At 38.1% G+C, this 22,462-nt stretch overlaps 1 protein-coding gene across 1 annotated transcript; it reads left to right on the top strand.

The window, feature by feature from the left end:
• Nucleotides 1-1,200: 1,200 nt before the first annotated feature.
• LOC121294872 (tyrosine 3-monooxygenase-like) lies at nt 1,201-22,331 on the top strand. Its single transcript, XM_041219021.1, has 13 exons — nt 1,201-1,474; nt 2,783-2,986; nt 6,642-6,816; nt 9,451-9,539; nt 10,111-10,178; nt 11,800-11,850; nt 12,469-12,614; nt 15,691-15,826; nt 17,161-17,230; nt 18,898-18,954; nt 20,745-20,840; nt 21,525-21,658; nt 21,967-22,331. The coding sequence occupies exons 1-13, from the start codon at nt 1,382-1,384 to the stop codon at nt 22,124-22,126; spliced, it is 1,479 nt and encodes a 492-aa protein (XP_041074955.1). The 5' UTR covers nt 1,201-1,381; the 3' UTR covers nt 22,127-22,331.
• Nucleotides 22,332-22,462: the final 131 nt, after the last annotated feature.

Below are 22,462 nucleotides of genomic sequence, written 5' to 3'. Positions count from 1 at the left end.
ATCCTTCACTTTATGAAGCCTAATCAACATGTTGACCGCAGTCCTAAATACCAGAACACTATGAAAACACCTGTATAATATTTCCATTCCACACATTCATAATTTACACCATAAAGCTAAAAAATATCAGTTGTGAGAATGATTGCAATTGTGCAAGAATATAGTGCCAATGTTGATGCATCAAATATGTAACAAAAAAGAAAGAATATACACAATATTGATATTATACTACAGTATACTGTACTGCATCCTTGTGATTAAAAAAAACTGAATTTATAAATGAGGGTTAATAGTGTTTATTAGTAGACCTTATAAAGCATTAATAATGTATACTACATATATACTATGTATTAATCATCTATAAAGGGTTATTAAAGTGTTTATATTGGACTTATTATAAAAACCTGTGTGGACTCCACTTGAAGAATTGCTGGGAACTGTACCACTACGTGTGCAAGAAATAGGCTTAGGGAGTCTCCTCAGCATGCCACTAATAGATAAAAGGTAACACCATTATTTAAATGAAAAATAAATACAAAAATAGTAATATTTTCTTCATTTATTATGCATTTATTTTTACCATGGATTTGACTTTTGTTTAAACAATATGCTTTTCAAACACTCAGAGCACATTGCATTTGTTGCATTTGTAAATATATATATATATATATATATATATATATATATATATATATATATATATATATATCTGCTTATATATCTTTAGGGGCCAAACTCAGTGCATCGTACACAGTTCAGATGGGAGTTTGCTTGTTTTCTGAGCTAAAATCATTTGCAGCATGACCGCAGTACACGTTTTAACGAATAGCGCAAAATAAGTCCTCACTCAGATTGGTATATGATATGCATAACTCGCAATACATATACCAAAGATTTTATTTTGTTTGTCAAACTTCTCTTCGTAAGTTCTAAATGGCATGCGTTAGCCAAATCTATTCTTGTGATGAACACAATTGATTATACAATCCAAAGGCTTCATCGATGTGGCATTTCTTTCTAAAAGCTCCAAATTAGACACAGCGCCGTCGTTTTCCGATTTCCTGGACAGCCATCTGTACTCAAAACAAACCTTATCTTTTTATTATAGACCTTTAACTGCAAATAAATGAAAATACAATTGAATGGCTCTAGCAATACGCTAAATGCATCTCTAGGCAGGCGGGTTGGAGTAAATGGTATTTGTCAATGCAATATTGAGGCAATTACGTTAAATGGAATAGGAGTGACAGAGGCTGATAAGCAAATTGAGGGGCCTGACGTCAGGAAGAAGAAATGATCTGTATAAATATGAGGCAGGATTTTGGATACTACATAATGGTTCAGTAGAGAGACGCGACTGGTTTACCTAAGACTCACTCTCATGATGCCAACTTCAAACAGTTCCACTTCTTCAGATAAAATCTTCCGCAGGGCAGTCTCCGAACTAGACTCTAAACAGGTCGAGTCTGTTACGGTAAGCATTCCAGGGGGTTCTTTCTGACACTTGTCTTGGATCTTTCATTTGGGAAACAAACATTAATTTGTTTGCTGCACGGAGTTACACTAGGCTGTTTAAAAGGGGTTTGCTCCTTCACATTATTATTATTATTATTATTATTATTATTATTATTATTATTAGTAGTAGTAGTTAGTAGTAGTAGTAGTAGTAGTAGTATTCTCTTCAAATACTCCATGTATATTTATCTAGACCATTATTGTCATAAAAAACGAACTTATGTGCTGTAGTTGTAGTCTGAAATTATTTATTTCATTGTGAAACATTACCTACTGTCTCATTTTCCGTCTCGTCTCTCGGGTGAGACGTTGTGACTGCAGCTGATGCATAGTTCACACATCTTGGTCTCGAATCTTGTAAAGCGCTTTGTGATAGTGGTCCACTATGAAAGGCGCTATATAAAAATAAAGATTATTATTATAATATTATTGTTTTTGTATTTTGAGCACGAACCATGTACAAGTTGTCAATTATATTTTTTTACAGTATATTTATTTAGATACTATTTTTAAAAATACATACTTTTGAAAAATGGTGATTTTATTAAATAAATTTATGCCGAACACTATGAAATTATGATAAACGTATATATATATATATATATATATATATATATATATATATATATATATATATATATATATATATATATATATATATATAATATGTGTGTGTGTGTGTGTGTGTGTGTGTGTGTGTGTGTAAATGTTACTTTATGTATAGCAGGCATTTGGCTACTGGCTGGGCGTTGTATGTTATGTACTAAATCACAGCGTTTGAGCATATTGGATTATTCTGTAGAATTTGCAAAACTGTCCTAATTGTACTAATGTGTAAAAGCCTTGCAGAGGCTAACGAGCTCAACTTTTTAGTGGTTGGGTAAAAGAGACAGGTAACCCGGAGGGACAATGGACAACGACAGCGACAACAACAAAACTTACATTTAAGTTGTTAAAGCAATTTAGGTCCTATCAGTTATGTACCCTCATACGGGGTTAATCACTGATGGGTCTTGGTTAAGAATAATTTAAACCACCGCAAGATCATGTCCTTCAGACACAGTTTTGTCATGTAGACAGACATATTACTCTCAAAGCATCAGAACAATATATTGGAGTGAAATGCAATTTGTGCCAAATCGGTGTTGGTAAAAACCGGATGAATTATTTAGCGCTTTTTGGCAATTCTGGTTTTATATTTAAGTGATGTCATCTTGGCGAAATGCGCTGCTTAAATGAGTGAAGCTTTAACTGTTAATGTCTGCAGTCTCCCCGGTTCGTGGGTAGGAGGCAAAGCTTAATCGAAGATGCCCGGAAGGAAAGAGAAGCCGCGGCGGCGGCTGCGGAGTCTGGTGACCCGAGTGATCAGATTGTCTTCGAGGAGGAGGATGGAAAAGCCATGGTTAATCTCTTCTTTACCCTCCGAAGCACCAAAAACCCATCTCTATCCCGCACCTTCAAAGTGTTTGAGGTAAGACCAGCTATTGAAACGCTGCATGGCTTTTCCTGCGTGTTTTTATACATGTTGTACATTAATATACAACAAGAGTGCTTTTATTTTTACTACGGACAGTAATTATACTTAACAAAACACATTTAATAAGAGACAGACTTGCAAACTTTTAAAAAGTAGTTTGCTCCCTATCAAAACCAATTGTTCATAGATTTAAAAACTTTTAAAAACAGTGACATGCTGCACGTTTATGAACGAGAACTAACTTTGCAATAAAAAATAAGGCATGTATAATTTTTTTTTTTTTCTAAAACCAACCACATAAAGACGCGCGGAAAATATGCGCATAATACTTTGGCTTTGTTTTTGTGGATGTTGACAAGACGGGTTGACAAACTTCCAGCCCTTTGTGTTAGGAAGGATAAACAACATATATCCAGACACGGGTAAAATACAATTGGATATCTAAATATAAGCTGCAGGGAATGGTTTGCAGACACTAATATATGAGGCACCTTTCAGTTAATTCAATAGCTGTCAGATTATAGTAAATACATTGATTGCGCTGAGGCAACAACACGGAGAGGTGGCGAGATAAATTTAGAAGAGGAATTCAATTGAATTGACTTGTGAGAAAAGCATGTGTTCCAAACGACTAATTTCACCTATCGCAGGGAACAGCATGCAAGTTAATTTGATAGCTGCTGCGTTCAGTTTGCATTGTAGATCTTTTTTGTGCATCACAATATTTCCTGAATTTAACTGAATTTCAACATATCAGTTTCAGTTCCTTGAACGTTTCGCAGGTGGATTGTTTTTTTTTAGTTAGCTATTAGAGACACTATTTATTTATTTATTTTTACCTAAAAAATAATTTAGGCGTCAACCAACAATTCAACTTCAGTGAGAGACTCCGATACTCTTGTGTGTTTTGGAGGCTTGAAAACAGTACAGTTACTGACAGTTAACGAGAGCCTATTAGGTGGGAGTTGGGAGGTCACCGGGTGTGTATTGTTTGCTATAGGGCGGGAAAGAAGAGGAGTCAGACGGTAGTTGAGTGTGATGCAGTTATTTTTCCTAACGAAAAATATTACCTCTGAATATCGGTTTGATTCCCGTTAAAACTAAAATGTATTCTGCTCAGTTTTTTTTCACAATGTAATTTGTCCTTATTTGTAATTTCACAGTAAGAGAAACCAAAACTAGATCTTCGCATATAGTAGTCAAGTTTTTTTAAAAAAATTATTATAATTGTACATGACTGAGAAATTCCAAATGAATAAAAAACAAAACTAAACCCCCTACGGAAGATATCTTCAGCCAGCTTTTGGATAGCGCTTAGAGTGACCGGGAAAGCTAAGTTTCTCTGAGTTTAAGTTTTCACCATCCAAGCTGAGGAGGAGGTAAACAGACAGCCCTTGTTTTATCCCCTGCTGTGTTGGCACTGAACTCTGCTGGGGATAAAGGGACTTGATGCACTGCTGTGCTGTAGTTCATCTTGGGTTGTCTGTCGGGACTGTGCCATAAATACAATTTGCTTACTAAGGTGTGTGTACATTAGTTTGTATTACAGGGTGGATTGAGGCTGCAGTCTCTTTGGGAAAGCCACATGTACATAGACAGAGTTGCACGTTTCTTTCTTTATTCTGAATTCTGAAAAGAATCTGACGTCTGAACAGTCTGAAAGAGCTGTACAAAATACAGAAATCTATTTAGAACTATTTATTGAATGATCAGTTACTTTTGTAATTTGATTCCTTCAGTGTTCTAGCAATCCCGATCGCTCAACTCACACCACAGCACAGTGATGAGATTAGCTAGTTTCCAGACAGTAATTGAATTCCAGACATTACAAAAAGGATACATCTTATAGGCCAGTTTTATTGATGGAATGTTTGGTACACCATTGACATACTGTAAAGCCATAAATATTTGCAAACCTTTTACTGTGTTTTTCACGTATGAAAAAAAAAAAACTGTAAACATTTTTTGCACGAATATCAAATTCCACTAACAATACATGCTTCGTATATTGCATCAGGTTGCCAACATTTCTAGACCAAAATAGGTTTTATGGGTGTAATTCGCCAAATATTTATAGAGTTGCAGTCTTTCGAAAGACACTAAACCCTCCCACACATGTCCGAAAACTTTCAAAGCGATTGATCATTCACAGCCTGCAGGGCAATGCCTTTGATATACATTGCTCTTGAGACAATATAGGGCACCCTACAGCAATCACTAGTGATCGATTAGTTCTGAAAATAACTGTTGAAAATAACATCAAGTTTGCAAAAATAGCTCTTCAGGTCTGCTAAATGTTGTAGTCAGCATGATTTGCTCAGATCAATATATAAATACAGACTTTGGTTGCTAACTTGAGTTCCTGGATTCCAGACTGAACAACAAGGAGAAATCTTATAGGGTAGTTTAGGCAACAATCATGATGCATGTTTGATAGACGTGACCGGTGCATCATTCACAGAGTTTGAGAGACTAAACACTCCCACACATGTCCTACAATTGTGGAAGCGATTGGTCACTCGCAGCCTGCAGGGTACCGTGCCACTGACATATAGGTCGCGTATACGGTAGAAAAATAGGGCCGCCTGCTGCAATCAATAGAGATTGTTTAGTTCTGAAAATAATTGTTGAAAATAAGATCGAGTTTGTCTGTAGCCATCATGAGTTGATCAGATCAAAGCACAATCTGCAATATAATACACAAACTTTAGTTTGTTGACTCAACTTCCTGGATTACAGACTGAATAGCTTGGATAATTCCTATAGGCTTATTTAGATGTCAATCATCCACTGTTTAAATGATGTAATCGATCAACCATTCACATTTCTAGAGATTAAACCCTCCCACACACTCTGAAATTTTTTAAATGATGGGTTTACGTACGGCCTGCAGGACAGTGCGATATATGGGAGGACGTACCCCGTACATCCCCTAGCACTTTAGTATATTTTTAGGATGTACAACGTACGTCCCCTATCACTGAAGGGGTTATCGGACTCAATCACAGCAACTGGACAGGTTAGTTATACCTACCTTCATTTACCTGATGTGAGAAGCAAAAGAAGTGAGCGCTGCGGCGTGACTACTTATTCCCTCAGTTGGTGGGACAGAGGACGTCACTCCCTGTTGGGGCCTATCTGCAGCTCTGACATAAAATGCTTAGTGAATATCTGACCTGTGGCAGGCATATCCCAAAAGTATTGGTTAGTGGTCATTTTCAAATTGAAAGGGAACTACGAATGCAACATTTTCCAAAGCAGCCTGTTGCCGTTTACGCAAATAAAATAAACAAAGCCAAACAAAGGTATAGGCAACCAGCTGTACAAACCACTTAAGAAAATGTACACAATTTAATCAATTTATGAATTTCATTACTAAAATAATAGAAACAATAGAAGAAATAATAAAAAAAAAAATTACGTTTCTGTTTCTCTATGAGATTTGTAACACAGATGACAATAAATAGATCGATAAATAAAATGTTCTATTCACTTTCTTCAGCTTGATTGCTCTTCAATGAACTCTTTCCATGGACACAATGTGTTTTGGTAATGTGGTGACCCAAACTGAACACAGTATTCAAATTGCAGTGATTATTACTCTACACTTATAGATGGATTTAATACCTATTATTTTTTTTTCTGTTAGACTTTTGAAGCAAGGATCCATCATCTTGAAACTAGACCCAGCAGAAAACACAAAGACAACTTGGAAGATCTTGAGTATTTTGTCCGGTGTGAAGTTCACGTGTCTGATATCAACACTCTCATCAGCTCAGTCAAGCGAATCTCTGACGACGTGCGAACAACCAAAGAGGAGAAATGTAAGATCTGACAGCATTACACATTCCTTTGTCATGTTGTAAATGACTTCGTAAACATTGAACTATTTATAAGTACATACAGCAGGGTAAAGAAGTCTCAGTTTGCAGGCCTTGCTGTTAGGCTGTTCTTGCACATCCTTGGTCAATTCACCTGGAGAGTAAAGTAGTCCCCTTCAACAACTTCTTTACAACTAGCTGCTTCCCCTATTGACTGACATAATTTCAGCCACTAACATGCTTTGACCCAGAAGACACTGCTGTGGTGAAACGACATAAGCAGTGTGACAGAAAGACAATGATTCTTGATGGTAAATCTCCCTCCTGACCTGTGAGGGTGCTAAGTAACAGAAACAGAGTACCCTGGACTACTTTGCTTGATACTTCGTTCCTAGGGTTAAAAGAAAGTCTGTCATTTAGAAAAGGGGCAGAGCTTCGGTACAATAACGCATCAACCTGGAAGGGAAATTATGTGGCAGCCACGGATTGGAGAAGCAGCTGCAATTGTTTACCAAGGGTCTATTGGTGGTAAGGATGTTGATGGCACTGGGGTGCTAGTATTTCCGCACTTCAGTATGAAGGAGCAATTGCTGTATAGGTAAACCTAGCCACAGACACAGGACAGCCTATAACACAATTGCTGCTTCCCTCCTCAGAATCTAAATTATGTGCTAAACGGCAAGGGCCATGTGAAGTGATTCAGGCTATTGAAAAGGTAAATTATGAAATTAGACAGCCTGATTGCTGTAATGAATGTGAAATTTATCATGTAAATTTATTAAAGCCCTGGCAGGCAATGGAGGCCTTATTTATAGTCCCAGGCAATGTAGATGTTGATTTAGGCCCCTGTCCAGAGACCCCTAGAACAAAAATCATTTCGATGGGGAAACAGTTGGTTCCAGAACAGCAACGAGAGCTGCGTAAGCTTATTGAGGAGTTCAGCAATGTTTTTTCTGACTTGCCTGGCAGAACTAACTTGGTTGAAAACGTGTCGCGGTACAAGAAAGACCTTACCGGAAACCAGAAAGTCGACAAAGTGGCATTCACAAAGAGGACATGCTTGAACTTTGGGTAATTGAACCTTCCAGGAGCGAGTGGTGCAGTCCTATTGTCATAGTGGCCAAGAAAGACGGCACCAACCACTTCTGTGTAGACTTCTAGAAGGTAAACACTATTGCCAAATTCGATGCTTAACCTATGCCTGGGGTTGACAAACTGCTAGATAGACTAGGAAAGGCAAAATGTATCTCTACTCTGGACCTGACGAATGGAAACTGGCAGATCCCCTTAACCCGCAGCTCTAGAGAGAACTGCATTTTCTACACCAGAAGGGCTGTTTCAACCCCGGAAGGGGCATTTGATACTATTAAGTGACAACTCTGCCAGGCCCCCACTCTCATCACACCAGATTTCACCAAGAGATTCATCCTCCACACCAATGAGTCGGATGTGGGTTTGGGTGCAGTCTTGTCCCAAAAGGTTGACTTAGTAGAATACCCGATATTATATATCAATAAAAAGATGCTCCCTTGGGAGCGCAAACACTCCATAGCCGAAAAGTAGTGTTTGGCCATTAAATGGGCTACTCGCTCCTTACGATACTTCCTGCTGCGACATTCATTTGATCTTATCACAGACCACGCTCCACTCAAGTGGTTAAGCACAATGAAGGATAGCAGTGGCCGGATAACTCGTGATATCTGGCTTTGCAGCCCTTCATGTACCACATGGTACATGCAGATTATTTTTCCTGGGAGGGGGAGTAATGGAGGATGCTAAGTAACAAAAACCGAGTACTGTGGACTACTTGGCCTGACACTTCGTTCCTAGGGTTAAAAGGAAGTCCGCCTTTTAGAAGAGGGATGGAGCTTCAGTACACTAACTCATCAACCCGGAAGGGAAATTATGTGGCAGCCGTGGATTGGAGGAGTGGGATAAATAGAGGTTGAAGCGAAGCAATCTTTTCCTTCGTTTTGGTTATTGATAAAAGAACCCGGAAGGACCTGTGTTGTGACTATACATATTGTGAGTGTTTGTCTTCTCTAATTGTTGCTTGTTATTAGACAGCTAACACATTCCGGAGCTCTCGCCAGAGGCCAGCACAAACCCAGAAGAGCACTGCACTCATATCACCATAAATTGTATTTGCACCACATGCATTCCACTGAAAAACACTTGGTCATTAAAGGGTTAACAACAGTGCATGTGATTCTGTTTAGTGCATTTCTGTACTAAATTAGTATTAGTCATAGAGTAAGTATTGCAATTTCATTGGTAGAGGTGCATCCACATGTTGCTGCTGTGACCCATGGGAGACTCAAATGATGAATTGCAGACCTCAGTGCTCCCATAATGTAAATAATTGTTTAAAAAATGGGATCATCCATCAAGATTTATATATTTTTACAGACATGCGTATATCTTGACCTACATGCAGTACACAGTTAAAGGCACTTTCTTAAATGTTTGTCTTCTTGACTTAATTTCTTCTAAGTTTTCATACCTTGGTACACAAAGGGCATTAGATGATCTACAACTTTTTTCATCACTTTCAATAACTGCTTTATACTTGGGTCTCCTACTATAAATTGCTGCACTCATAACCTATAAACTCTTTTTTTTTTTTTTTTTTTTCAGTTCACTGGTTTCCCAAAAAAATTGCAGAGCTAGATAGATGTCACCACCTGGTAATGAAGTTCGACCCAGACCTTGACCAAGACCACCCAGTAAGTGAACAGCTAGGATGTATTTTTTCACTGATTGTGTGTCTAACAGAATATTTTTCTATTTATTATCCCATGATGTATGTTAAATTTAAATGACAGTCTCTAAGCTAGCCTGTACAAGATGGAATTCAGGATATCAAGTAGAACAAGACTTGATGCATTTGGCCTCTTGTCTGCTGTGCTTAGTGCAACAATTGCCTGATAGAAATTTGAGAGCGATCAGAGACTCCCACATATACAGCATAAGCCTAGGGGCTACTAGAGGTGGAGAAGGAAGAGATGGAAGGATGATGCTGCATGAGCGCTGCATGCTGACTGGAATACTGGGAACTACCCTGAGGGAAGTGATGAAGCACAGGGACTCTTCCCTAACTGATGAACAAGCACCATTTTCTGAATGATTTTGCCAAGAAGCAGAAGAAACGTAAATGTTGTTGAAAAATGTTTCAACAACTTTAAAGCTCGGATGGCACAATAACAGATAATACTTATGGTAGGTTGGGAAGAAGCTGTTGGCCATTAAAATTTGTTTTCAATGTTTCTAAATATGTTATTTAATTCATTTATATAGGGATTCTCTGATCCCGTTTACAGACAGCGCAGAAAAGCTATAGGTGATATAGCGTTCAACTACAAACAGTAAGTGGCCTGCCGCCTGTTTTTCTTTCCTAGCAGAAACCATAGTCTTAGTTTCCAAACTGCAAGTTAAAAGCAAGAACTATGCAAGGATAAGGATGGATTTCACACATATAATTTTGTGCAAAATGTGCATGATCCTTGCAGTCATTTTTTCTTACTTTTTCTCAAATTCATTGGGTGATTTATTCATCCCATGCATTATCCATGCAAAACCCTTTTTTTATTATTAAAGACAATCCTTCCTTATCCTGGAGTCACACTTGCATTCTTGCTTTAAATATACATTACCGGTGCTGCATGTCTAGCTGGCACTTTGCATGAATCTTATGTTTCTATTGGTCAAGGTCGCTTTTAACAAGTATGGATAGGGTGCAATTGAAACACTGTTGCTAAACGAATTGTTGCCTATGTCGCTCCATTTTTATAGAACCCTTTAAAAAACAAAAATTGTGACTCCAGTTGTTTACTAGTTCAATTCATATTTTCTTTTTGCCTATAAAAATCTAATTTCTAAGTACATTTTTCTATCCATTGTTTTTGGAAGTAATCGCCAGCCTTGCTTTGCAAACCTCATTTTGCACAGTGTAAGCAACAGGAAACGCAACCACTGAAGGGTTACAAAATTTCAGCAAAGTGCATTACTGTATACAAATATTTAAGATGAAATGCATGTTAAACAACATGAAACATTACTCTATGCAAACATATTGGACAACATTTTTTAATTCTTTTTTTTCATGTTTATTCTCAAGTCATGGGACATAAATTAAGTGGCAGATACAACCAAAAGCGGGTCTTAATTTATTACTTGGCAGCGTCCCACGTGGGAGAGGATTTGTTTTTTGTTATTACTGCTCTCTCCTGCTGCATTGATATGGAGAGCCAAAACTTGAGACATTGACCACTTTTGTGGGCAACAATAAACAAGTCCTAGTCACCAACTACTTTTAAAGTGCACTTTTAATAAGTTTAGTTCAGCACTGCTGGAAGTGCACTTTTCTTCTGTTCTAACTATACCAGACAGCACTGGTCACAAAATCCATCAAGCATAACTATTAAATACTTTTTCTTCCAAGTCTATATGGACCCAGGCCATAACCTCAACACAGCAACCAAACAGCAGCCTGCAAAACAGCGTTTCCCTTCCTTTTTATGCAGTGGCTAAGTGTGCACAGGGGTTTCAATTAGCTTGATAATTACCCCTTAGTCGCATTGAACAGTTACCCCAATTACATTCCCAAGAGGGCTGCCTTTTGCAGCCACCCTCACCAATGTGAATTTGTTTCCGAAACCGTCAGGATCCTAAAGCCTCCAAATTAGGGTCGGGAACACCTACGCTAAGATAAAGTGATGTATAGTAAACACTGAAAGATGTTATGTAACCCTGAAACTGTTGTTCCAGAAAAAGTGAAATTATGACAACAGTTTTTGCATTTTCATTTTTCATATTGTAAAAGAAAAAACTCAAACTGGTTAAGATTTATGGGCTGCCACATTGATATGGAGAGCCAAAACTTGAGACATTGACCACTTTTGTGGGCAACAGCACAAACTACTTTCATTGCAATAAAGGTTTTACAGTTTTTTTTGTTTGTTTGTTTTTTAATGGTTTTTCTCTCAGCGGTGACCCAATACCACGTGTAGAATACACAGAAGAAGAAATCGGCACATGGTCAGTGTGTTTTTATGAATGAAATGGACAACTTGATATGGTTTAGATTCCCTTTGATGGCAAATTCTGACAAATGTTTAAAACTCTAACACTCCCAGTAATGTCACCTATGAAAGTATCCCACAGTAAAAACATTCAGAAATGTCATGAAGCATAGTGAAAGCATAGGTAAGCATGTTAGAGTATAGCGCTAGTATTTAAAAACATGGCAATGTATTTAAAAAATAGTTTAACTTTAGGAAAAGCAAGATAATAGGCCTACTGCAAAATTACCATGCAAATGTAATAAATATTTATAAGGGATGTCTAAATATATCAAATTTCAAGGTAATTTAACAGTGAGGTAATTAATACATTAGGGACTGGAGATGGGGGGCCTTGTAATAAATATTGAATACAGGCGAGGTTTAAAATTGTTGGCTTTTCCTTGCTATCAATAGAAGCAAATTGGAACTGTAAAAAAAAAAAAAAAAAAAAAAAAAAAAAAAAAAAGGCCTTAACTGTGAGGAGCTCTCTATATGAAAGGTAGCCTTAGTGTGGTTTTAGTGTATATCTGGGATTAAGTTATACTATTTACATTTATTTATTTATTTAACACCTTCCTGTGCATTTCTGTAGGCACGAGGTATACTCAACCCTGAAGGGCCTCTACCCGACGCATGCCTGCAGTGAACATTTAGAGGCCTTTAGGCTTTTGGAAAGACACTGTGGCTACAGCGAGAACAACATTCCCCAGTTAGAAGACGTGTCGCGCTTTCTCAAGGGTGAGTTGCTTGAATTTCCTGGTTCTATATTTTGAAGGTTACACGGATACAGTGGCTTGCGAAAGTATTGACCCCCCTTGGCATTTTTCCTATTTTGTTGCCTTACAACCTGGAATTAAAATGGATTTTTATTTGGATTTCATATAATGGACATACACAAAATAGTCCAAATTGGTGAAGTGAAATGAAAAAAATAGCTTGTTTAAAAAAATTCTAAAAAATAAATAACGGAAAAGTGGTGCGTGCATATGTATTCACCCCCTTTGCTGTTAAGCCTCTAAATAAGATCTGGTGCAACCAGTTACCTTCAGAAGTCACATAATTAGTTAAATAAAGTCCACCTGTGTGCAATCTAAGTGTCACATGATCTGTCACATGATCTCAGTATATATACACCTGTTCTGAAAGGGCCCAGAGTCTGCAACACCACTAAGCAAGGGGCACCACCAAGCAAGCGGCACCATGAAGACCAAGGAGCTCTCCAAATAGGTCAGGGACAAAGTTTTGGAGAAGTACAGATCAGTGTTGGGTTATAAAAAAATATCAGAATCTTTGAACATCCCATGGAGCACCATTAAAGCCATTATTAAAAAATGGAAAGAATATGGCACCACAACAAACCTGGCAAGAGAGGGCCGCCCACCAAAACTCATGGACCAGGCAAGGAGGGCATTAAGCAGAGAGGCAATAAAGAGACCAAAGATAACCCTGAAGGAGCTGCAAAGCTCCACAGTGGAGATTGGAGTATCTGTCCATAGGACCACTTTAAGCCGTACACTCCACAGAGCTGGGCTTTACGGAAGAGTGGCCAGAAAAAAGCCATTGCTTAAAGAAAAAAATAAGCAAACACGTTTGGTGTTCGCCAAAAGGCATGTGGGAGACTCCCCAGACATATGGAAGAAGGTACTCTGGTCAGATGAGACTAAAATTGAGCTTTTTGGCCATCAAGGAAAACGCTATGTCTGGCGCAAACCCAACACCTTTCATCACCCCGAGAACACCATCCCCACAGTGAAGCATGGTGGTGCTTGGTGATGTTTTTCATCGGCAGGGACTGGGAAACTGGTCAGAATTGAAGGAATGATGGATGGTGCTAAATACAGGGAAATTCTTGAGGGAATCCTGTTTCAGTCTTCCAGAGATTTGAGACTGGGATGGAGGTTCACCTTCCAGCAGGACAATGACCCTAAGCATATTGTTAAAGCAACACTCGAGTGGTTTAAGGGGAAACATTTAAATGTCTTGGAATGGTCTAGTCAAACCCCAGACCTCAATCCAATTGAGATTCTGTGGTATGACTTAAAGATTGCTGTACATCAGCGGAACCCATCCAACTTGAAGGAGCTGGAGCAGTTTTGCCTTGAAGAATGGGCAAAAATCCCAGTGGCTAGATGTGCCAAGCTTATAGATATATACCCCAAGAGACTTGCAGCTGTAATTGCTGCAAAAGGTGGCTCTACAAAGTATTGACTTTGGGGGGGGGTGAATACTTATGCACGCTCGTTTTCTGTTTTTTGTCTTATTTCTTCACAATAAAAAATATCTAGCATCTTCAAAGTGGTAGGCATGCTGTGTAAATCAAATGATACAAACCCCCAAAAAATCAATTTTAATTCCAGGTTGTAAGGCAACAAAAGAGGAAAAATGCCAAGGGGGGTCAATACTTTCGCAAGCCACTGTATGTAATCTTTGTCAATGTCTTCTAACAAAATAATTCAATTTAAAACATATCTGGTAACACACAGGGCTTCAACAAATCTGTTTGCAGGCCTTGCTTTTACTGGACTTTCCTGGTAATTTCACCTCGAGAAATTGTCCACATCCCTTCAATGCCTTCTTTCCTGTTAATAACCAACCAGCTGCCTCCTTTAGGGACTGAAATGCTTTGTAGCCTGTAAGATTATTAGAATTATTATTATTATGTAATTATTTGGCAGATGCCTTTATCCAAGGTGACTTACAGGTGTTACAGGACAGTACGGGGTTACAATACAAGATTCATATTTAAATACAATACAGTTTACAGCAAGTGCAAATAATACTACTAAAATGCAATTAGTAGATCGAGTAACATGGTGCGTAGGTCAGGCAATTCCAATGCATATAGGAGGGTTAGATCAAGAGACCCTGATGACACTGCTTAGGCGAAACGACCTAGGAAGTACACATGCTACAGACTACAGGTACAGGTATTTCTTTATTTGAGATTATGAAATATTTGTCAAGCTAGAATTAATCCATCACTGCTAAGATGTATTCACATGCTACTTACAAGAAAAGTTGGTTGCGGGTTTAAAGATGTTTGTTTGATAGTTATCTAAAGTACTACCAGTATGTGTATATATTTTTGGTCCAGTTCTGGTAATGGTCCTATGAAAAGTACCAAGATGGTTCACCTCTTGGAAAATGAAGGAGAATAGGAATTGCACAGTATGTTTTTTGCATTGTCTTACAGATTCCCTGCCGTATCTTACAGAAGCTTTTAAGTTTAATGGAATGTGATTTGTCCTCTAGTCAGAGCAGGATGTACAGTATTATAGTATCCAATCAATTGAATAAAGACTTCTCTAGCTAGCAAAGATTTATGAAAATAAATGGGGGGCCGGGGAGGACTATGAACTGCAAATTGAAATCATCAGTAGCAAATGATGATATTTTACCATGGCACAGCAAAACACATAGGCCATATTTTTAAATAGTTTTCTCCAGTCTTTAAATTTTATTTTCTGAAAGGAAACACCTATTGACTTTACAAAACTATATCAATGATGAAAGTCTCTTGAGCACTCTCGTTGTTTGTTTCTTAATTTTGTACATTGCTTCTGCATTTTCGTCTTTCAAAAAGTAGGATTTAAAGACTGGAGTAAACACTTTGGAAAATATGGGACTATTCTCAAAGCCCTTCACAGAAAAGAGGGTTGAGAATGTGGCCCTTTGTGGTCATGAAAAAGTTTACATTCTATGCAGCTGACCAATAAAAAAAAGGTTATTAAATGTTTTATAAGCACTATTAAGTATTTTATCGACTGCTCATTAAATCATTGGATTGTCTTGATTGAGTACTTGTTTCCTGCAGAAAGAACTGGGTTCCAGTTGCGCCCTGTTGCCGGCCTCCTGTCAGCCCGAGATTTCCTGGCGAGTCTGGCGTTCCGTGTATTTCAGTGCACGCAGTACGTGCGCCATGCCTCCTCACCCATGCACTCCCCTGAGCCGTGAGTACTCGCATTCACGCTCCTCTAATCACCCATTGTCACAAAGACGGCCGGAGTGGGTGGCGTCAGACCAGAGCCAGGAAATAAACAAAGAGAGAGGCGGAGTTTGGTGGAGTTGAGAAAATGGCTTTGCTCAGCATTTAATGAGTGAACAGAACAGATAGAAAATAAACGGTGGTAACAAGCAAAAACACAAGGACACGGCACATTTGCCAAAACAAAAAAGATAAACAAAACTGACTATCACTAAACAAAACACGGTGAGCTTCTTTAACGATTATTATTTATTCTCATTACCTCCATCTCCAATCCCGTTTTCTACTCGCCGAACACACAACCCTGAGTATGAGAAAACATGCTGCTTTTATGCAGTTGTACCGAGACTCTACCTTCAATCATTCAATTGGAGTCGCGGTACAACTGCACGTGAATTAATAAAGTACAATTCCCTGTGCTCACATATTACATTTTACTTGCACGTGAAGTGCTGTGCAATCCTCGTGCCTAAATAAAAATATACATTTTTTAAAAACTCATGTTACACAGACCCATTTATATCCTGTGGACCAATGACTATACACCAACATTAAACACAGGGGCAGGCACTTCACACTTCACATATACTCCACAAGTCTATACAAGTCTCCAATTAAAATACTAGTCTATTAAATGGAAGAAACGGTAGTAGAACCATGAGCAGGCCACAGCATTGCACAGGGAATATTCAGTAAACAATATGATTTTGTTGTGTTAAATTAGGTCCCCTTGGTAGGGATGAATGATGTGCTTCATGGGCCAAGCGGCCTCTTCTCATTCCCAAACATTTCTTATGTTCACTACTAACAAAAACACAATGGATTTTGAATAAATATTTCATGGTGGAATTTCTTAACAGTGATACTGCTATGATATGAAGCTCATGCAATGGGTTACCAGCTTGCAATGGTTCCTACTATTATAATAGGATTGGTACAAAAATATGAAAATGCTATTACTGCAGTACCATTGTACCAATAGTTCAATGTTGGGCCAATTGGAGCACAGATAGCCAAAAGCACAAATCCAACCCAAGCCATTTAAATATACCCTCAACCACGCAGTTAAACTACAATAGTGTAATCATAGTCATGCAGTTATACTGCAGCATTATTACATTTGATACCCACCATGGCACTGGTCCTTTGACTTGCATTTGCAATGTGTAAATATCCCCTCAGTAACCAGGAACTTCTGCTTCATTATTCCATATGTAACACAGCAGTTGCAGATTTATACTTCTGTCCACCCTGGCAAGACAACTTAACTTACCTGGTATTTCTGTTTCTTCTTTATAGAGACTGCATTCATGAGCTTCTAGGCCATGTCCCCATCCTGGCTGACAAAACCTTTGCACAGTTCTCTCAGGTAATGCTGTTTTATTTGTTCTCCTCCCTTTATATAATGCTGTTTTTCATTAAAAGGGTAATAACCAAGGCTTAAACATGGTCCCATTAAGAAAACTTGTTATGTAGCTTCAAAAGCTGCCACTTATCTTTATAAAAACAAAAGCACTTAAGAAATTTCAAATGTTTGTTCATGACAAGTATTGGCACCTTTACATTAAGTCTGTCAAAATCATAGAACTAATTTAAAGATATGAATTAATTGAAAACCATTACAAAATAACTAAGCTGCATTATAAAGTCAATAGCCTGAAAAAGAAGTAATTATTTCCAGTATCTGTCGAAGAACAATGTTTTGGCAACACAGCAGATGATGGTCAAGAAAAGGAGTCAGATTCACATTTACGAAAAGCACTTGTAGCACACTACATCAAAAGAAATGGCTACAGAATAGTGTCAAAGAAATATGGAACACAAAAATCCACAATCCGAGCAGTAATAAAGAAGTACCACAGAACAAATTAAACTAAAATACTTGAAAGAAGTGGACATCCTAAGAAAATTACAGGTACAGCAGGTAGTCATCCAAGCAGCTAAAAAAAAATCCAAGATTAACAGCAAAGGCTAGAAGCGTCAGATGTAACGGTGCATGAAAGAACTGTACAAAGGCACCTAGACACAGAAGAGTAGTAAGCACGTAGACCTTGCTGCAAATCATATTTAAAGAAAATTCATAAAACAAACACTGTAAAATTTGCCAAGAAGTATGAACGGGGATCTGAAGAACTCTTCAGCAAAATTCTCTGGTCCAATGAGTCTAAAATATAACTTTTCCCCAAAAATGAACCATAGTATGTTTGGAGAAAAAAGGAAAATGCTTCAGTGAAGTAAACCTTGTTCTTACAGTTAAACATGGAGTTGTTTTGAACATGTTATGTTTTTTTTAGCAGTTCGGGGACTGCAGACATTCATGTGATTGAAGATCGAATGAATGCAGGCAATTATCAAAACATTCTACAAAGTACAATGATACCATCTGCTCATAGGCTGATTGGCAAACAGTTTATCTTCCAACACAACAATGACCCAAAGCATATGGCTAAGTCAAATCTATAGTTCTTGAAGAAAACAAAGGTTAAAGTTCTGGAATGTCCTTCACAATCGACAGATCTTAATCCAATAGAAATGCTTTGGACTGATCTGAAAAAAGATGTAGCCAAGCATTGTGTATCCAATCTGTCTGAGCTGAAGGAAATATGCAAGACAGAAAGGGTCCAGATTTCACCAGCAAGATGTACTGGTTAAGAATTATCATAAACATCTTAAAACCAGAATAAAAGCAAAAGCAGAACACAAAATACTAAAGCAGGGTTGCTTTTACTTGTCCTGAATAAATACTTTAAATGAAATACATGTTTGTTTTTTTGATAGATAATTTGATAAATTATTAGAAATTGTATTTGTTTGTTTTATCAGAAGGTGGTTAAAGTTAAGTAAATGCTTCTCCTTATCTGTTACCTTGAATTGTGTTATAATAAGCGTAGGGCACCAGTAGTTTTGTCTGTAACTGCACATGTTCAATTGATCCTATTAAAAATTACCAACAAAGTATTTTCTTTTAGAAAATCGCATCTGGATCTACAAAATTATAGCAATGTTGATGATGATTTTATTTTTCTATATTTTAAGAACATTGGTCTGGCTTCCATGGGAGCAACTGATGAAGAAATTGAAAAATTATCAACAGTAAGTACTGTACAGATGAAAACAGACTGGGCCAACTGCTGTCCTTTAGCCAAATGGTTTTCATTATAACTCAGGTACTGCTATTCTTATCATAGCTTTAAAGACATACCAGAAAATAAAACAAAACTAACCGATGAAGACAATTGACTTAAATGCAGTTCTATTTAGTTGCTGTTTTGTTTAGTAATTATTTAATTCTGCTAAAAGGGTAGCACTGCTGTAATTGAAATGTATTCCCAGCCTAATATTTCCCTGTTAATAGTAACATCCAATCAACTTTACCAGATATGTGTTTTCATCAAGGGCTTATCAAATGCTACCACAAGAAGTTTCCTATTTGATTGTATAACCCTGGGTGGTAAAGTGGTAATTAGTCAAGCATGTGTACTGCAGGTGCGGTGCTTGTGCAGTAATCCCAAGAAACCGACAGTAAAGTACGGATGAAATGGTTTGTTTAATGGTTTTATAATCCAATGGTCTGAACAGTCAGTAATAGTCTGATGACAGTCAGTAAACAATGAGCTTGCAGTACACAACAATGTGTATTGCACAGTGGTGAAAAGGCTTGCAGTCCCGCAAATAAAAACAATACTAAAACACACAATTAGGCACACACACGATCACAGGTCCAAAGTGAGTGCTGTCAGTGCTTGTGGTGAATTACAATATAAATATGTGCTACAGTAGTGAAGTGTTATCCGGGTTTATTGCTGGCCTATAGCGACAGCTCCGGAACATGTTAGCCATCTATAAACACACTAGTAACAGTTATAGACAAGACAAACAAAACAAACACTCACGAGTATTTATTTCGCGCACTGCACGGGTCCTTCCAGGTTAGGTTTCGTAACCAAAGCGAAGGAAAAGATTTACGATTCTCTGACCCCTTTTTATGCTATCACACATGATCCCTTGGTAAATGATTGCAGCTGTCTCTATTGCTTACAGCTGCTACCTCATTTACCTTCCGGTTCAACACATTCCTGCAACTGAGTCTCGCCTTCTTCCAGGCTGACCGACTTCCCAACCCAGGAAATGAACTGTCAGGCCAGCCCATCCAAAGACTTCCCCTTTCGCTACTTAGCGCCCTCACAGGTAGGGAGGGCGAGTTCCAATTAGAACTCATTATATTTCTGTCACACCCTGTAATAGGGGGTTGTGGGTTATCTGATGACAGACCAAACACACAGTTGCGCTTGAACACGTTTTGTCATAGTTCTTTTTTTTTTATGTAGTATCAAGGTGCATCTAGGGTGGACTGAGGCAAGTAGGGAACCACAAGACTGTGCCAAGTCCTGGGCACAAACACAAACGAGACTGTACACAGAACTAAGATACAAAACAATGAAAACATAACCAAAACATAAGCTGGCCTACAGGCGGCCAAGCGCTACCTCCACTGAAGGAGGACCCCGCTCCAGAAACACTCCAGGCTACCTCCACTGAAGGAGGACCCCGCTCCAGAAACACTATGCGCTACCTCCTTCCTATGTCTTCATGTTGGTCGAACAGCACCATAAAATACTGTGACAAGGGTGATTAAATAATTTTTCTTTTTTTTAATTTATCCACCCCAAAGTGGCATTTTCCCATGAGCAATATCCACATATGAAAAAAATACACTTAATGAGGGGGTTATTGTTACTGTAAATGGAAATGATATACCTTATCACAATTCCAAAATAAAAATGTTCTCTTGAATAAGATTAACAGTCCAATACTGTAACGGTGCACTGTTTATTTTCACCCGTGAAACTGTAGTGATTTTATTTGCCTCTCCTTGATTTCAGCTTTACTGGTTTACGGTGGAGTTTGGACTCTGTAAACAGGGTGGCGTTATTAAAGCCTATGGGGCCGGATTACTGTCATCATATGGAGAGCTTATAGTAAGTGACCTATTTTTTAATCACAACTTATTTTATTGAAAGTTATTGCATACAGTGGAATCCACAAGTATTTTATGTTAAATATTGTAACACTGGCATGGAAACATCAAGGTTCTTGGTTTAATTGTACACAAGACGACGTTTCCAATCGCTCTGTGTTTTGTTTCTCATGTTACTTAATGTGACAGTCTGACAGCCCCCTGTGGCTTCCTTGATAAAATCACTACCTCATGGTACAGGGGGAGCTGCTGATCTTGGCTGGGGATGCTGCACTGGGCTTTGTGCTCTCACAGCTGTTGTTTTCCCTCACTCTAACCCCTACTGATTAGGCACCAGAGGACACCAGGCAGAGGCCAGTCTGCCAACTACCCCCCTCTACCCCCAGTTCAGTATCTTGGTAGCATCCTGCTTAGGTATGGCAGATGAGAAGAGAGAATTGGCTAGGCAGCAGGAAAGGGGGTCTCTCCCAGCATCAGTTCACATGAAAGACAACGGCAGAGTGGTAGCACCATGTTATTCTGACTCAAAAGAGGGACAGTGAAGAATAAGCTTTAAGTCTGATCATGAGAATGTTTGTTTGTAAAAGCACATTGTACTGTATATGTACTTGAACACCTAATACTTTATAGTATAATGGTTGGAATACCATTCTTCTTGTGATCTTATTGTGATGTTGCTTCCCAGCATTCTCTGTCAGATGAGCCAGAGCTGAGGGAGTTCCATCCCGATGCTGCTGCTGTTCAACCGTACCAGGACCTGCACTACCAGTCAGTGTACTTTGTGTCGGAGAGCTTCACTGATGCCAAGGAAAAGCTCCGGTATGGACTGACTTCATTAAAAACACTGTTTTATTAAAGATCAACTTTGTATGAGTATCAGTCATTTCAACTTGCATATTCTTCTTCTTTAGATTCACTTTGTAAATCTGTTTCAGATCCTGGTGACTAAGTCAGCAGTAAGTTTACAAATATAACGCTGCAATACAAGCAACACGGGACACAGCAAAGGGAATGTAATATTTCTTGTAAACATGCAGGGTGTTCTTTAATCCAGTTACAATGTCTTTGGAAAATGGCTTCAATTGTGTGAGCAGCTTATTAAATATATATATATATTTCTCTTGTAGAGCCTACGCTGCCAGTATCAAGAAACCTTTTTCAGTGCGATTTGACCCTTACACCAACAGCATGGAAGTCTTGGACAATCCTCAGAAGATCAAAACTGGCTTGGAAGTTTTAAAAGAGGAATTAAGGGTTCTTACTGATGCTCTGAACTTTGTAGGATAATGTGCAAACCACTGTGCCGAATGTGCTGGTTTTCATATAACATGAATTTGCTTCTCTGTATTGCTGCTACACTGTTGTGGGGTTGGATAGGCTAGCTAGAAAATAGCTAGATTTAAATATATGGCACTAGATTAGGTTTGAATTTCACATCTGTGTTTTTATGTGCACACAGTATTATCTGGATTCAAGCAGTTTAAGATTTTATGTTCAGGCTTTTTATATATATATATATATATATATATATATATATATATATATATATATATATATATATATATATAAGACTGACATAAAATCTTAAACTACTTGAATCCAGATAATATTGTGTGCAAATAT

The sequence above is a fragment of the Polyodon spathula genome, chromosome 19, assembly GCF_017654505.1.
Source record: "Polyodon spathula isolate WHYD16114869_AA chromosome 19, ASM1765450v1, whole genome shotgun sequence".
NCBI lineage: Eukaryota > Metazoa > Chordata > Actinopteri > Acipenseriformes > Polyodontidae > Polyodon > Polyodon spathula.
Note: the sequence above shows the minus strand (reverse complement) of the source record. Positions and strands in the feature narration are given on the sequence as shown.

Bases quoted from the DNA above. Each gene is read 5' to 3' on its own strand.
- LOC121294872 (XM_041219021.1), top strand. From the start codon at position 1,382: ATGATGCCAACTTCAAACAGTTCCACTTCTTCAGATAAAATCTTCCGC. The intron at 10,179-11,799 runs GTAAGTGGCCTG...TTTTTCTCTCAG, and splicing joins ATAGCGTTCAACTACAAACA to CGGTGACCCAATACCACGTG. The intron at 12,615-15,690 runs GTGAGTTGCTTG...TGTTTCCTGCAG, and splicing joins CGTGTCGCGCTTTCTCAAGG to AAAGAACTGGGTTCCAGTTG.